At 40.7% G+C, this 18,210-nt stretch overlaps 1 protein-coding gene across 1 annotated transcript; it reads right to left on the reverse strand.

The window, feature by feature from the left end:
• Positions 1–2,982: 2,982 nt before the first annotated feature.
• Positions 2,983–17,831, reverse strand: LOC117419929 (BH3-interacting domain death agonist-like). Its single transcript, XM_034033327.3, has 5 exons — positions 17,696–17,831; positions 11,573–11,888; positions 10,038–10,171; positions 9,099–9,320; positions 2,983–3,393 (listed from the first exon to the last, which is right to left on the reverse strand). Exons 2-5 carry the CDS (start codon positions 11,832–11,834, stop codon positions 3,382–3,384), a joined length of 630 nt encoding a protein of 209 aa, XP_033889218.3. The 5' UTR covers positions 11,835–11,888; positions 17,696–17,831; the 3' UTR covers positions 2,983–3,381.
• Positions 17,832–18,210: the final 379 nt, after the last annotated feature.

Genomic DNA, 18,210 nt, shown 5'->3' on the forward strand with positions numbered 1-18,210 from the left:
CCAAATTCAACAGCAGGGTTTTTCAGCCCGCATTGAACCGTGGCCTCCTGGTGACAGTGGCTCGTCAGTGTCTGAAGGCGTTTTCTTGGTGGACGCAGCCTGCCCACCTGCGCTTAGGCGTAGCGCTGGGCAGCGTCACCAGAGGGAGGTCATCACCACGGACGCGTCCAGCCTCGGCTGAGGCGCTGTGTGGAATGGCAGGGGAGCACAAGGGCTATGGCACCCCCCGTGACTGGGTCTCAGTATCAGTATTTTGGAGCTGTAGGCAGCGTTTCTAGCCTTGCAGAATTTTTACAGGAGGGTCAAGGGAGACACATGCTTGTCTGGACAGACAACAGCATCGTGGTGGCTTATATAAACCACCATGGTGGCCTTCAGTCTCCATCGAGTAGCCAGGAAGCTGTTACTCTGAGCGCACGATCACCTCCTCTCCCTGCGAACAGTACACCTTCCTGCAGTGATAAGTAGGCAGTGGACCTCCTCTCAAGGGGAGTTCCCAGTGCCTCAGAATGGAGGCTTCACCTGGAGGTGGTGAGCCTCATTTGGCAAAGGTTTGGAAGAGCAGATAGACCTCTTGCCTCCCAGGAATCGACCCATTATCCCCGCTTGTTCTCCATAACAGGTGCTGGGGACCCACTGGGAAGGCTGTATGCCTTCCCACCACTTGCCATGCTCCCGCTATGTCTGGAGAAAATCAGGATGCTATTAGTAGCTTTTTACAGACCCAGGAGACTGGTTTCCAGTTCTGATGCAGCTGCTGAGCGGCCAGCCATGGAGCCTGCCCGAACGTCGCTACCTGCTCAGTCGGTCGCGGGGGACATTGTGGCATCCAACCCATCAAGCCTGCGGCTTTGGGTCTGGCCCCAGAACGACAACATTTGAGCCTTCCGGGGCTTTGACTGGGTTATTGACACCTTGCAGAATGCCAGAGCAGTGTCCACACATTCCCTGTATGGGTTCAAGTGGGGTGGTTTTCAGACGTACTAGGGTACTAGGGTTATGATAATAACCTAACGATACATTGTATTGCGGTACAGAATTGATAAGGAATCTTCAAAAAGTCAATTCTTAAACATGTTCCTAATTGAAGAATTGGGATGCAAAGAGAAAATGCATTCTTGATAATTTGGTGACTTGGTTTAATATCATGATTTTATTTTTAAAATTTTTTAACATTTGATCACATGGCCTGTGATCAAAACCACAGACAACTGTGGGGGTGGGGGGATTCATGTATGCTTTCATTACAAAGGCAGACTTTGAACTAGTTTGATGTTATGAAGATCATGCACTATGGCTAAAATTGCTGCATTTTTACACTGTCAGCCATAAATAAAATCCCTATTAATCCCCTTTAGTATCATCCAATCTAAAAACATTTAAAAAAATGACACCCTTTTCTATAGACATACTCTTATCCACTTAATTGTGGAGGTGCCTGTACAATTTTCCTTAACATCCAATTGTGATGGACCCCAATGTGTATTATTTTAGTTGTTATTTGGGCACCTGTTACATTAATACCCTGTTCACTTTATTTAAATAATGCACAAACAACACATTTTGAAATTATGAAGTGAATGGCAATCCTGGTTTCAATGCATATTGATCATGCATTTCGATAGTGTGGATAGGGCAGTTACTCCATGTACTGCGAGTGTTGCTCACGGTGGGTGGTCTGGTTTTCCATGTTACGGTACGTTATTGGTTGTGGTTCTCGGAAACCACTTGTCCATTTTTAAACTTCATCATGGTGACTTTCTTTTTCATGATCCAGACATCTTTGTTGTAATTATTTAATCTTTCTGGGTGTCTTAATGTTTTTCTTAGATATTTGTTTTTGTTGTTAAATACATAAAACTTTTTTTGAGAACCGGATCCCTGCCACCAAGTAAAGTCTAGGTTGTGTACAAGCTAGCTCTCCACTCACATGGCTCAGCCTTGAATTTCCCTCACCTTTTGTATTAGCATGGAGTGCCTGTCTAGTAGTTAGTAACATGACCAATGTAAAGTTAAAGACTGATGTCCGGCTTTAACTGCTGGTATTGTTGGCAATAAGATGCAAATCGGGCGTGCCATTTCAATCAGTTCATTACATCTTGATTTCTGAGTTAAACAAGTCCACATCATACATTTATTATGGGATCTCGTCATGTAGATGGAACAGCACTATTTAAGGTCAGAGGATTTTTATTTTAATGTTTGTCACTAAATTTAATGAATGCATCAAGTACCAAATGTTTTTGGAAAGAATGCCAGTCCTGCCAGAGACAAACAGCCGCTTGAATTGTGTAATTCCAGAAATGAACACTTCAGGCTTCTTCAACCCAGATTAAGTTTACAACAACAACCAAAAAAAGAGAACGTAATGGGGAATCGGTAACTTTCCTTTATTTTTTGGTGGTGGAATTTTCATATAAAAAGGTTTGTGAAAAGTAATTTTACAATTGTCACCTGCCCGCTGCCTGTCTGAACCCCACCCCAGTAAATAGTTTTGTACAGGTACCTGGATTAGGTCCTTGTTAACAAACAAAAAAAAATGTTGGGCACCGATTTAGACAGCTAAAAGGAAAGTGTGCGAGTGGAAGAGGATACTAGCAATGGGGGGAGGGGGGGTATTTGATGTACGGATTGTGCTTTTTGCAGCAGAATTAAAAAAAAAAAAAAAGAGAGAATAAAATTATGCTTATGGCTCAGTTGCTTTGGGTCATGATACTGCAGTTAGTCCCATCTGGGATCCTTTAAACCTTTGTAAAGGTACCTTATTGTAACTACAGGTTTTGACAGAACATAGCTGAATTTCATAAAGATTAAACAATAAAACATGATGTTTAAAAAGCAATGCAGTGTTGTAGCTGTCTCAAAGTTATTCATAACTGAATCAACATTGTTGTGTGTTCAACTTTAAAATGCAGCTTCTGTAAATTATTTGGAATTGTGTTGACTATTTTATGTACAAGAACAAAACGAATTAAACATTCTAGAGGCAGAAAAGCTTTTTTTCAATGCAGTATTTATTACGGTAAAAGAATGCATTACAATGCACATTACAGATATTTTAAACAGCTCTACATAAATTGCTTTTATAAGACTTTAGGCAACGCAGGAGCTTATGCTAAATTGTTTGCACAAACTGCATTGATTTCATTTTTAATGTACTGTGTACAAGTTAAGAATTATCAATAAAAAAAAACCAATATACAAAACGAAGTGTTCTTAACACTTTTTGAAAAATTGCAAAGAAACAAACAAAAGTGGTCCCTGAACATCTGGACATTTTCCTTTCCACCAACCCCCCCCCCCCCCCCCCATCATAAAGCATGTAACATGGAAATGTTGGCAACATAACCAGAGATGGCAGCTGGAATTCCCTTTCCATGGTTAAATTCCTCCCTGTTCAAAATAAAATAAACACAATTTATGGAATAAACTGTAAATTATCATTCAATTCAATTTGAGATTATACATATAGAAAAAACACATTTATTATTAAAACATACAATTACAAAACTATCAGCTCATTAACAGTATAAATTAAACAACCCACCTTTTACATTATAACTTAAACATTCTTTACATTGAAACATCAATAATGTCTACATGCTCCTGTCTAAATGCAACTGGAGTAAAATTATACAAAGTGTAGCCATATAGAATGTGCATCTCCAAGCCACGCGATTGCTGAGGCTTCCCTCTCTGTCTTGTATACATGGGTGAAAGTGACCAATGATCTTTGAGTATAAATAAGCTCTGGACCAGTACACTTTCTTATTCAGTAACCCCAAGTCAGTTTTGGTATCTACAGGTGAGTGTTTCATTCTAAAAGCAGTACAACAATTCAGTGTTTTAATCAATGTCAGAAGCAATAGTCCAAGAATTGTGTGTCTCAATCACAGGTGCCTAACTTTGTTAAAAAGTGGGGGGCAAATGAAAGGACAAACTGACGAGCGTAGAAAGGCAGATTTTAAGTAACCAAGCAAGCCTTTCTGTTGTGAAGTTACGGTTTTAGTAACTGCAAGCTGACAATATTGGGCAGGTGTTTCAGCATAAAATGTTCAATATGTACTTACTGAGCAAGCATTAATTACAAATACATGCAAGTAGCACCAAATGGCACAACCTGTACCAGTGGCATCTCTGCACAGAGCTGCACCCAGAATTCCCACATGGAGTTTATTAAAGGAAAGTGTTAAACAAACAAAGAAAAGCAAGTACAGCACTGTTGTTTTGCAGGTAAGTATTCCCTAATTATGGCAGTTTACTATATAAAAAAGTGACACCACTCTGCTGAAGTGAACTATTTCAACAGTATAAACTTAGTTGCAGGAAGGACCATTCAAGAGTGGTTTCTTGTTTTATACCATTACAATGGTGTTATTCCTCCAAGAAATTGTGTCTCTGCCTTTGTGCTGCTAGTCATTTCTTGCTAGTTTTAAAATATTTATTTTGTACTTTAAATTTCGGGACACGCTTTGTACTTGCTTCGGATCGGGTTCATTATATATTTAATAAGGGCTGGCAGTGCGCAGAACGACAGGGAGAGTATCATGTAAGCAACAACACTTTTAATTACCTTACGATTTCAGGTACGTGCCTTTAAATGTAAGATGACACGAAAGAAGGACTGCGACTATTGTCTTTGATAAACAAATAAGCTTACTTGACTTGAAAAACGTCTTAAACGATGCAAGCACATTCCTACTTGGTTTAATTGAATGAGTCGCCACCTACAACAAGCTTCAACATGAAAGCTGGACATTTAATTAAAAAAACAAACAAACAAACAAAACATTGTAACCTACTCCACTAAAGTAAAAACATGCTTTTGTTATTTTGAAATACCACTGCTTCAGATTATTACCAGTGCTTAATAACAGTAACAAAATTTTATTTAGAGTTGGTGTTGAACTTAAACCTGTTCATGGCCCCGCAGCAACATGAACCTACTAACTTCCATATTTAAAAAGAAAGAAAAGAAATAACAAATAAATAAAAAACCATCTGGTTTTCTCTTGCCTTTTTTTCTCCAATGAATATAATTTAATTAATAGAAAATAAAACAAACTAAAACTAACAACTACCTAATTAAATAATTTTTTGTAGTCTCCAAACTGCCACGATGTTGTAAATAGTGTAGTGCGGACTATGGGTCAAACCAATGTTCGTGTAGGGTGCGCTTTATTTTTCTGTTTTATCAAAGTTGGACTTCTAGTGTCTTCTGAATGACTCCAGTTTCTTTTATTACATTTGAAACAGTTTAAAGGCAAAACTTAGAACATTAGTGTGTATACACGGAGCAAAAAAAAGTAGAGAGGAAAAATACAGTTTGCCTCCCCTGTGCCCTGTGGGTTAGGGGGCCTATGGTCTCAATCAAGTTACAGTTCAACAAGAATAAAAAAAACCTCTAGGTCAGAAAAATCAAGCGATTTGCAATTTCATTTTACATGATAAATATATACCACCCCACCCCCAATTTTTTTTGGCACTTCTATACAATCATAGGAATGGACCTGGGAGAGGCCATTTTGACAGAATTTCGTCAACAGACTTTCACCCATGTGTATGTGACTGTCTGGGTTTGCCAGAAGCTATATAGGTGGGCATTACTATATACTGCTTCTTGCGGTAAGGCAATGGTGTAGACCTGTAGATCACTGACCCGCTCCATTCCCATCCCGGTACCATACCGAACAGGGATCGAGGTTACCACACTGACCCGATGCAAGTCACCGTATGAGTACCGTACAGTACAGACCCGGCACTAAGGCACCATACCGGTAGTAAACCAACCCGGCACCACCCGGTACCATCTCGGTTACATACTGTGCAAAGTCACTGACCCGGTTCCCACCATCCCTGGTCCAGTACCAGAGGACTTGGTTCGGGTCTTGAACCGCCCTGTTGCAGTTTATATAGTACTGTACACTGCGTCTGCCCTGTTACATACAGTACTGTACAATGTTACATTACTGTGCAGCGGCGTTGCTGCTTGAGTAGACTGAGGCAGCAGTTTTTTACACTGCGTTGCTGTTTGCATCATGCTGGGGTTTTATCCCTGTGACATGTGCAAGGCCATTCTCCCAGTGGAGGATAAGCACGGCAGATGCTCTTCCCGTCTGGGGCCAGAGCATGCAAAACAGGCACTCGCTGACCGCAGCTCTGCGGAATCCATGTCCACTCCACTTGGGCAGGGCTCTCCCCCATCGTCTGTTAAAGACGTGGCTGCATCCTCTCCAGATGGCGCTGTGCCAAGGGAGAGCAGAAAAATTGCCCGGGGGAAGAGTTCACATAGGAAGCCGTCTTTATGGTCTTTCTCGTCACCATGAACAAATGGAGAAACTCTGGGCACAGTGCTTGCTGAGCTGCTCTGCCTACCCCTTCTGTTCCCTTGTAGGAGGTGCCCATCGTCACCTCTGAGGAGATGAGCTAACCTGGAGTTCCACTCTGAGGAAGTGGACAGACAGGCCATTACCGGCAATTAGTCTATCCCTGTCGGCAGAGCTTCTGCCATTGATTAAGAGGGCCACTGCAAGATTGCAAGTGCCCTGGCCTGCAAATGAAGTACAGAAGCAGTCCATCTTTGAGGATTTTCTTTTTGAAGTCTAATCATCCTGGGGTCACTCAGCTGCAGCTCTGGCTGTTTCCCGGTCGATGTGGGGTTGTTGTACAGCCTGCATGACGCGGAGAAGCTGGGTTTGGCCCAATTTCCTCCCGTAGACGCTGCAATTGCCTCTCTGGTGCAGGCGTCCTAAACTATCGCTCCTGACCAAGGACTCTACCTGCCCTAACAGTATCGGGTCTCAGAAGTCATTCGGCAGCGGGCTTACTCAGCCGGTGCATTTGCCGCAAGGCTGGGGTAACTATAATAGTATACAGGTAGCCTACCAGACCTGTTTATTGAAGGCTTTTTCTGAGCGCCATAGACCCTCACCTCAGCAACTGCAGTTGGTGAATATAAACCTGCTCCATATCTGAACGGGCAGGCTGTGGGCAGAAAACTTGCTGCTTTGATAGCTGCAAAATGACAGCTTTGGCTTTCCCAGGCACGAGTGTCTGATGGAGATAAAGCACTGCTGTTAAATGCCCCCATTATACCGGGGCATATCTTTGGTCCTGCGGTGGATGAGATGCTGCAGCGCTCTCACTGTGCACAGGAGTCCACAAAGGAAGTGGTGCGTCTGCTTGCTAAGCGGCCACCTCCAGTGCGCAAGGCCCCAGTAGCCTCAGAAACCAGCACAGCCGGCTGCAACTATAGCCAGAGGGGGTTTTCTTGACTGGTCCACCACGGTGGACCTCAAGGAATTGTATTTCCACATCCCCATAAGACTAGGGCACAAGCCTGGTTCAACAGCAGGGTTTTTCAGCCTGCACTGAACCGTGGCCACCTAGTGACAGTGTCTCACCACTGTGTAAAGGCGCTCTCTTGGTGGACAACCTGCCCAGTTATGCCTAGGCGTAGCACTGTGCAGTGCCACCAGAAGGGAGGTCATCACCACGGATGTGTCCAGCCTTGGCTGCGGCACTATGTGGAATTGCAAGGGGGGGCAAAGGGGGTATGGAACCCCTCCTTGGCAGGGTCTCCACATAAATAGTTTGGAGCTGCAGGCAGTTTACCTGGCCTTGCAGAATTTTTTGGAGGAGGTTCAAGGGAGACACGTGCTTGTTCGGATGGACAACACTATCCTGGTGGCTTATGTAAACCACCAGGGCAGCCTCAGGTCTCCCAGTCTCCATTGTGTAGCCCGCAAGCTTTTGCTTTGGGCACACGAACACCTCCTCTCACTGCAGGCGGTACTCCTGCCTGGGTGAAAAATAGTGGCAGACCTCCTCTCAGGGGAAGTTTCCAGCATCTCAGATTGGAAGCTTCATCGCGACATGGAGAGCCTCATTTGGGAGAGGTTCGGGAGAGCAGAGATGCATCTCTCTGCCTCCCAGGACTCGACCCACTGTCCCCTCTAGTTCTCCATAAGGGGACCCGCTGGCGATAGATGCCTTGGCACAGCAGTGGCTGAGGCAACTGTTATTTGCCTTCCAACCGCTCGCCATGCTCCTGCTGTGTCTGAAGAAAAATCGGGCAGGACTCGGCCAGGGTGCTATTAGTAGCACCTTATTGGACCAGGAGACTGTGGTTTTCAACTCTGAAGCCACTCTTGAGCGGCCAGCCGTGGAGCCTGCCCAAATGCCGCGGCCTGCTCAGTCAGGCACGAGGGACATCGTGGCATCCAGATCCAATGAGCCTACGGCTCTGTCTGGCCCTTGAAAGGCTGCATTTGAGACGTCTGGGGTTTTCTAATAGTCACTGACGCCCTGCACCATGCCACAGCAGCATCCATGTGTTCCCAGTGGTGAGTCTTTCAGACGTGGTGCCTGCCTCTGTGTTTTGACCCAATGACCTGTCCCATGGCAGTTATACTGCAATTTTTGTCCAAATGGATCACAGACACAGTTAAGACTGCCTATGAGCGAGCCAACTTGCCCCTTCCAGAAAGCTCACTGCCCATTCCACCAGGGGCATGGCAACTTCGTGGGCTTTATTCCAGGCTGCATCCATCAAGGACATTTGTAATGCAGCGGTGTGGGCTACTCCCCATACCTTTACAAGGTTCTATCAACTGAATGTCATGGATCCACAAAACCCTGGCTTTGGAACTCGAGTAATGAGGGTGGCTTCAGAGCATTCCAGTCGTTATGCAATACTGCCCTCGAGACGGCTTTGATACACTCACCCATATGGTAATGGTTACATTTTGTACCTGATGGAGAACGTAAGGTTGTTATCATAACCCTGGTTCCCTGAAATAGAAATGTAACCATTAACCTTCAAGGTCGCTGTGTCAATGACTGCAGCATGGTTGAAGGAAAAATGTTGCTGGCATCTGTGCATGCAGTCTTCTTATGCCCTCGGGGGCGGACATAACTGCATCACAGGTGCTGGCGTGCAGCTTTGGTATAATCTATTCAGGTTCGGGGTCTTTAGGAGGTAAACACCCATACGTTAATGGTTACATTTCTATTTCAGGGAACCAGCGTTATGATAATAACCCAACGACCCATATAATTATATATACATTATATATCACACAGAAACTGGCACTTACCCATCCTCCTTGATCTCTTATGAAGTTCTGGAGGTTTTCATTAATATATTGCACAGCAGTACTGAAAAAGCTGCGTAGCAAAGTGGGAGCATGCACTCCAATGTTCTGCACTAGCACCATGGTGAGGGTGAGCATGACTTTCTCTTGAGGGAACTGCTGCAGCCCCGGGATGCCCTGCCGCATCAAGCGCTCAACTTCGGAGGACAGCAAGCTGGTCCAGTCCTACATAAAACAAAGAGGTGCAACATCTGCATGGGGACAGTGATACAGCTTCCCTGAGCAAGGAAGTGGAAAGCTTAGTTCAACTCCCATAAAAAAAAAAAAACTCTTGGTAGCCTGTAACCCAACTCCGCTTTCTAAAGTTGGGTAGGTAGGGAAGAGATTTTTTATATATTTTTTCTGCTCAACTACAAGTTAACAGTTGGCTAGTATCTTCTGAATGAATGTACCGAGAACTGTACCAGGAGAAACTGTTTCTTTGATTGTAATAAAAATATGAGATTCGATGTCCAGTGAGTTAATAGTAATAAATAATGATAATAATAAAACAGCCTTTAAAAAATAAAACAATCTTTAACCAGACTACGCCCTCTTTCAGTAATGTTGTGCTCTTTAAACGTTACAGAAGACATTATTTGTTTTTTGCATTCAAACTACAGATTGTTCAGCCTCGCCTCCAAATCAAAAGAGCAATACTTTGGAGCGCCAGGGTCCTCCATTGATTGGACAGCCCTGCTCACGGATGCATGAAATTGTATTTAGGTAGGGTTGAAAATAAACGGAAGGACGGGTTTATTAACACTCACAGCATCTTATGTTGATGAGCACAGTAAACCCTCACTAGTCTGAACTAGTTGGGATCAAACCCTGTTTGGGGTACTCATCCTAATCTATACATTTTTAAATGTAAACCTGCATTTCCACATTTTTGCTACTTACTTGTGAAATTCTGTTTTGCATCCTCCTGGCTAAATGACCCGAGGCCCGTGAAACCACACTTTGGTCCAGCTGATCTGCGATCTCAATCAGATTTGCTGCGATTTGCCTCGCCACACCGACATCGATGACACGTCCTGAGCAAAAGTTCAAGGTACAGAATCAAGGTGCTATACGAAAGAGGAAGTATGTTCCATATGTAGCCTAGACTAATTCAAGACTTTGACGAAAAAAGCAAATGTGGGAAGTGAATTCTGTAAATGGAGAAATAAGGATTTAGATTTGATTCCTCACATTATTGATAATCCACTCGGCATTCCTTTTATCCACTGAAACAAGCTATACATTTATACAAACGCTATTTCTTCAAATCTTATGCCCATTGGACATAAATATTGTATTCACTTCTTTTTCCAATCAAGTGACCAGAAAAAGCCCCCTCATGCTTTATCCAGACATACCACACACACACACATACAGTGTGTGTGTCTAATATATATATATACACACACACACACACACACACACACACACACACACACATACATACATATACACACACGCACCACACGTGTAATACCTTATACTAGGGGTGCACCGATAAAGATGGGTATGTACTCATGTCGGCCAATACCTTTAGGGTACCGATAATAGACAGTGCAGGGGGGCTATTGTAAACTATTAGAACAAGACATATGGCCTATATTTAAAACAGTATAATTATAAATGTTAAAAAATGAACAAATTGTTTACTTGTTGTATTTATGACAAAAATTAACAGGTATTGCACTTGTTGCATTTACTTCAGAAAATGAATACAAATGTCAACTACAACAACTTCTGTTAATTTTTTATTTTTTATTAAGAAGACTGAAAGGCTAAAATATCCTCAATAACACAGAAATTGGACTATGGAACAATGGTCAAAGGTGCTTTGCACTGCTGATGGATGGACAACGACACCTGTGCCTTCTGCCCGTTCTGTTGTCAATTCAACGCTTGTCTTCTTTCTATTCCTTCATGATATTTATTATCTTCCAGTATTGCTCATCCTTGTTAGACAGCTTTTTGGGTCTTTCAGTCCTGAGTTTGTCAATTACAGATGATGTTTCTCTGTACTTGTTAATTATGCTTCGGATACCACACCTTGAAAATCGAGTGATGCAAGCTATTTCACTCAATGTTTTTTCCTTCTTTATGCAAGTCAAAGTTGTTATATTAGTAGAAATCACTAGTGGAGGCTTTGAGTAAATTGTTGATGCTCATAATGCATCAGAGTAGAAAAATGTAACATGTCTAAGACTTTTACACAGCAGTGTACGTCTATAATGGAATATGTTATAAACCTCTCTTGAACCAGGACACAAGCTGTAAAACATTGACTTATCGGATCATTCTTTCTGTAAAAGCTGAACAGCTTTATACAATTCCCTGGCTTTTTAAACCACAAATATCTCTTCTTCATATGGCAACCATAGGTAAAGAAAGTTCCTCATATGGGTCAATTCACAATAACAGACAAAGAAAAATCACCATACCTTGTACATCAGGCTGCATCTCTCTGCAAAAATGTCTAATGTCAGAACAAAAATGCCCATCTGTCTGTAGCTCTCCATCATCACCATCACTGAAATGCTCTTGATTGCTTCTCCAGAGACTGGAGTAGTTTGAAATCACAGGCCTCTTCTTATTCAATTCATTTTCCAAAGTCTCCAGTTCCTTCTTATATTCCTGGTTGCTGCACCTCTGGTCCTGTAGGAAAGTGAGGAGAATCCATGGTGTTGTAATGCCCTCCCCCATCTCAACACATTGCTCTGGGCACCACTGCACAGCTTCCTTTTTATGAGTAATAATCTAAAAGAACAAAGAGAGGAAGTTCCATTTTAAAGAATGTACAAAACATATACAGATATTTATATTAATAAAAAAACAACTTCAGCATTTGTTGTTTCATTTTTTGTCTTTTCTTTCATTGGTTATTACGAGATGTGCTTTAAAATTCACATCACAGCTTCCAGGCAGGTTAAGTTAAAATATTAGACAGGAAACATTCACATCCTCACTACTCTGCGTAGGTGTGTGTGTGTGTGTGTGCACGTGTGGGTGGGGGGGTTTGCACATAATTTCACACATAGTTTTTGCAGCAGACATACGTTTCCTCCCTTGAAGCTTTCTGGCACTCAGTTACTCAGTAAGCTAAACAGCCCTCATTGTGCTATCACCTGCAACAGCATGGGGGTAATGAATATCAAATGCAAGCTGTGTTTCAGTGAAGGGATGAAAAACAATTACATTTTCATATCCTGGTCTTACAAGAATGTTTTTATACATGAGCTTGTGATTGTATGTAAAACATGTTTTAAACTGTAGGAGGCACTGCACCAGAATTTAATATTTATATGGATTACACCAATTTTAGCCCTTATTTCCCAAAATAAAAGAAGCTATTTACACCACTGTGGTGCAAATGTACACCACAATACATGTCCAATAGATGGGGTCTACTATTGAAAAAAAATATATCAGCAAAATAGAATTTAATATTTTCTATTTAAAATACATTACTGATAGCAAGTTGCATTTTAAATGCACTTGTGGACGACTATTTTCTATTTAAATGGGTTACTGTTTTGCCCATCCCTGTATACTCTTACATATAAACCCAACTATAAATCAAATATTTCAACATGGGCTTGTGACGTACTAATCTCCCTATTTAAACATATTGAATACATTTACACAGTAACCCTGACCCATAGGCACCGGGTTTGTATAATTTTTGGTGGTGCCCATCAAGGGTCATTTCAAAAGAGCAAGCAGTGTAAACAATACTTCAGTCAAGTCGCTTTAAAGCAACAACACAGACAGAAAACGAAATAAATAATATGGTACACAATAGGGTTGTCAGTTACAAGCCTATCTTCCTGCTCTGGATTCAAGGCGGTGCGCTTTTTTTGGTTTTTTGGTTTTTGTTTGTATACATCGAACACACAGAGGGGTGTACTTACAAAGCATGACTGATTCTCTAGTCGGATGGGACCAGCAAATCAGATTCTAGTTAACATGCGCAGGAAAAGGGGCAGCAGTGTGGAGTAGTGGTTAGGGCTCTGGACTCTTGAACGGAGGGTTGTGGGTTCAATCCCAGGTGGGGGACACTGCTGCTGTACCCTTGAGCAAGGTACTTTACCTAGATTGCTCCAGTAAAAACCCAACTGTATAAATGGGTAATTGTATGTAAAAATAATGTGATATCTTGTAACAATTGTAAGTCGCCCTGGATAAGGGCGTCTGCTAAGAAATAAATAAATAAATAAATAAATAATAAAAGAAGAGCACGCACACTGCTTGTGTGGCAGAAATACTGTAAATAGCCAGGCAGGGCGTTCAGTGCAGTTTTGTTGATAAACTTAAATAATGTTATTAACTATGCACGTTACCAAAATGTAATTATTGTATCGATTATCCAGTATTTATATCGATGTATTTAATGAGGAATGGAATCGATCAAAAAATTGATTTTCGATTTAATCGTAGCAGTCCTACGATAATATATTTCAATTATAGTCCCATAAATAAAGCATAAGAATAAAAGCAATAAATAATAATGTATAATAACATTTGACTGCATGTAAACCTTAGGCCAAGGGTAACGTTTGTTATAAAACAATAAAGAATATTTTAAAACACTATCATATTTGTACATATTTTATATCAAACCATTTTTAAAGACTAGAACATATTCAAGTGTAGTCTGAAGTGTTAATCACACCTCAAACTACCGCCGAATTGAGGTGTCATTTTCTTTTCCTCGGGCACTCATATGGACGCCTTTCAAATGATGCAACGTCGCAGAGAGATTTTTTTTTTTCAGGCTTTTTTTCACACCGCGTGTGTAAAATATAAGCTCAAACATTGGTGGAGCATGGGCACCACGGGCCCATATAACTCTCCACCTATGCCCTGACCCTCTGAGTACCAACTGATACACCACGCGACGCTTCTACGTAGCTTCACATTCAATGATCTACATGGAAGTTACACTATGGTTTTTTATTTTTATTGGCAGATGTTACGACCAGTAGGATTTGTACTGGCACTGAGGCAACTGATTCTGCTGCTGCACCAAATAAATGATTAATTATACCCTTTTCACTTTCCCTGAACGTAGTCAATAAAATACTGGGTTACGGTACACTTAACTCACACGCTCAAAAATAGAAAATGTTTTTGTCGTTAAGCTTTAATAGGTCATTTTACGAACAATAAAGTGAGGAAAATACAGAAATTCTGATGATTTTTTTATGAAATATAGATGAAAACATTACTGCGTATTACCTAACCTTTCAGTTCAGGGCGGCGAGCATCGGATGTAGTAGCCGCTAGAGCTAAATAACTTACATATCATGAAGCACATTTGTTTTTAGCCAGCATTATTTACAAAAAAAAAAATCTACATCTAGCATTCACATAAATGCATATCTTTCTAATCTGTGCTCACTCTTCTGGGGAAATAAAAAGTAATCTGGCTGTCCTCGGCTTTTCACTCCGCGGACTGCAGTGAATATTCCTAACTTGATTTAGAACAGGGCTTCTCAAACTCGGTCCTGGGGACCCCCTGTGGCTGCTGGTTTTCATTCCAACCAAGCTCTCAATTACTTAACTAGACCCTTAATTGAACTGATAATTTGCTTAATTAGACATTGAACAGTTGCATATTTCAAGTTAGCTGTAACATTTGATAAGTAACTTGAACTGCAACTGTTTAAGAGCTGAAAACAAGTAAAAAAGTCTAATTAAGCAAATGATCTGCCCTGGTTTAGAATGACTAATTAAAAAAAAAAAAAACAACCACATTAAAACCAGTTTTGGTAGTTCATGTTCAACAATATAAAATACGTGCTACAGTGTTTCCAGGGAAACCGGAATATAGTAACAGAAGTTAATGTGAAACAGAGGCTGTATTTGTTGCTTGACCTGTGAAGGGTACTGTAGTGTGAATGACCGATTTCAGCTCCATGTTATTATATGGGTTTATTCAGTCAGGTTTAATCTCACAAGACTGTAACACAAGGCAATTCTGGAAATAATGTGTACAGTCTGTTCCTGACACTGTCATATTTAACAAACATGCTAGTATAAATCCTATCGACTGTGCGCCACCAATCCTGTTTAATACACCCATCACAGCCCACCAGAAGTGGGAAGTAACATCTCCAATCATTTTTAGAATTTTCCCACCCAGTAAGTGCAATAAATTGCATTAGAAATTGATGATTTTCTACACGATGTAATGGTTGCGGAGACCAGCACATATTTACATTTACTGGATCCGAGGACGACCCAAGCCCCTGTGCATTATTTATCAGGAGGTTTTGTCATACAAAACACTTTAACCTGATAATTGAGACACCGTTTATCTACAATGCATTCAGAACGTGAAAAAAAAAAAAATTAACAAAAGAAACAGGAACTTTGCCATCAGTCACTTTCAATGTTTACAATGACCACATTCATTGCTGACCAGGTGGCGACGATCCAAGCCCAGGAATCTCATTAAGTTAGGCTACGTTATATAAACACTTTACTTTCTACATGTACATATACTTATGTATTGGTTTGCTGGCATATCTATTGGTTTAATGTGGCATATGTATTGGTTTGCTGGCACATGTATCGGAAAATAATTCTAAGCAGACACAATTTAGACAGCCTCTGGTCCTGCTTTATTAGCACAATTTCACCTTAGTTTTATTTATTTATGTGCTGTTTTCCTGTGGGACAATGTAAAACTGAAATAAATATTTCACATTGATTAAAAGACACTGTTTTGTTTTTTCTTTTCTAAATATTAATTTTCCTCAGGCAAACACAATGGACATCGAAAGCCGGCTAATGCAGCAGGGCCTCAGAGAAGATCTCAAATAAATAATATAAACTGAACAAAGACTATCAAACTTTAGCCAATACGGTTATGATTATTAATGTTATTATCTTCATTATTATTATTATAACGTGCATCTTTGTTCAGTTTATATTATTTATTTGAGATTGCGAATGTGAAGTGGGCCCTTTCGCTTTAATTGTGCACCGGCTTTCGATGTCCATTGTGTTTGCCTGAGGAAAATAATATTTAAAAAGAAAAATATATATATTTTAATCGGTGTGAAATATTTATTTCAGTTTTACATTGTCCCACAGGAAAACAGTACATAAATAAAATGAAGGTGAAATTGTGCTAATAAAGCAGGACCAGAGGCTGTCTAAATTGTGTCTGCTTAGAATTATTTTCTGATATATGTGTGCCAGCAAACCAATGCATGCGTGAGAGAACCAATACATATGCCAGCAATCCAATATATATGCCAAATTAAACCAGATATGCCAGCAAACCAATACATACCCCACAGTAAACCAATACTACATATGCCAGTGAACCAATATGAATTACCATTGAATGAATATTTGTTTTTCATGAACGGCGCCTCATACATAACAAATAGTTTCGAAATGTTGTTGTGAAAAAATACGTAGCAAGTGGTCTGTGGGAAAAATCTAAAGAGCAAGGTGGTCCAGGAACCACTGCGCTAGGGGATGCAAAACAAACAGGGGGTTAGTTTGACAGTGAGACTGAGAGTTAGTTTTATGGGTTAGGTTTAGGTTTAGGGGTACGGCCAGAGCCTCTACCCCTTCCCCTTGGCATGAATTTACTTCAGCAATGAAATGCAATTATCGGCTAAACATCCAGTCAAAAGATGGACAGAATTTTTTTTTTAAAATTCGCTACTACATCCGACGCTCATCGCCCTGAACTGAAAGGTAATAATATGCAGTAATGTTTTCACCTATATTTCATAAACAAATTAATAATTTGTGTACTTTCCTCACTTTATTGTTATTAGAATGACCTATTACAGCTTAACGAAAAAAACATTGGCAAAATGTTCTATTTTTGAGTGTGTGAGTTAAGTGTCCGGTACCCAAATGCTGTACCGTACGATTATTTCACTTTCTTCAGCCCTGATAAACTACTGCACTGGTAATAGGAAACCCCCAAAAGACCGCTGTAAGTAGATTTTCTACTGGATCTAAATCACTCCGTTATTTACTTATTTTGTTTTAAATCATAAGCTTAGTACAAGTCAATTTTATTTATAACAAATTAAATAGTTAAACATCACAAACAAACAGCATAACTTATCAGTTACTTAAGCATTGTGTAGCGAAATGACACATTAATAATATTTTATGATACAAACAAATATTATGCATGAGTTTAAATAACCTTTGTCACAGTAACTTCCTTCTGTCCATGCAGAAATGTGTTTCTGTTGTCTGCGCCGACGAACGTCCTGTGCGCGCACCAAATCAAACAAATAATAACACGAATGACACCAGGACGTCGTTTTCCATTACTTTTTAGATTTTTGATCCGGTCCACGCATTGCAATGACTATCGGCATATGACTGGCGATGTGTGTGTGTTACTCTTCCTTCAAATACTACCGGGGAAAGTTTGGGATAACTTAAAAAACACATGGACGGGAGTTCCCCTTACTTCAGCAATGTAATGCAATTATCGGCTAAACATCCAATCTAAACATGGACAGGGGAAAAACCATGTAATTCGCTTATACAAAAAGAGAAACAGCATCTCAACTTACCTGATGGTGGAAGCTCAAAGTCAAAGAGAGAAAGTGTGCTTTGTTTTGCTCTGTTTTGAATAAAAGCAGCAAGGGGTTTTGACAATGCGGGGCGGGGCGGAGCTGAATGTGAATGGCTGGGTGGGTGGAGATGGGAGATGGGAGTTTCTGAATGTGATGCCCCGGTGTCATGCTGTTTTGTTGAGGAATGCTCACGGCACGTTTTTTCTTTTTCTTTTTTTTTTATTGTAATTGCTCAAACACAGGTATTTCATAGTTTATATCAATTGCCTTGAAAGTAAAGCAAATAACTTCAGAGGAAAACAAACATGTGAGTGACAACATCCCCTGCCAAGGCTGTATCCAAAATGGCAGCTTTCAGTATCATGAAGTTGCGCATCATGACCTACAGCCACCTTATTGTTTAAATTCAGGTTCCACATTGGAACAGATGTCCCTTATACCTTCAGATTCCAATACTCTCCACAATTAGCGTCCTAAGAATGTCCTCTCCTAACCAAATTTCATCTGTGTTT

Source organism: Acipenser ruthenus, chromosome 14 (genome assembly GCF_902713425.1).
Source record: "Acipenser ruthenus chromosome 14, fAciRut3.2 maternal haplotype, whole genome shotgun sequence".
Taxonomy (NCBI): domain Eukaryota; kingdom Metazoa; phylum Chordata; class Actinopteri; order Acipenseriformes; family Acipenseridae; genus Acipenser; species Acipenser ruthenus.

What these genes read in the sequence shown, in the direction of transcription:
- LOC117419929 (XM_034033327.3), bottom strand. Translation starts at nt 11,834, where the DNA reads ATGGGGGAGGGCATTACAACACCATGGATTCTCCTCACTTTCCTACAG. An exon ending in GATGCAGCCTGATGTACAAG is followed by an intron (nt 10,172 to 11,572) that starts GTATGGTGATTT and finishes ACTTTTGCTCAG; the next exon opens with GACGTGTCATCGATGTCGGT. An exon ending in TGCAAAACAGAATTTCACAA is followed by an intron (nt 9,321 to 10,037) that starts GTAAGTAGCAAA and finishes TGTTTTATGTAG; the next exon opens with GACTGGACCAGCTTGCTGTC.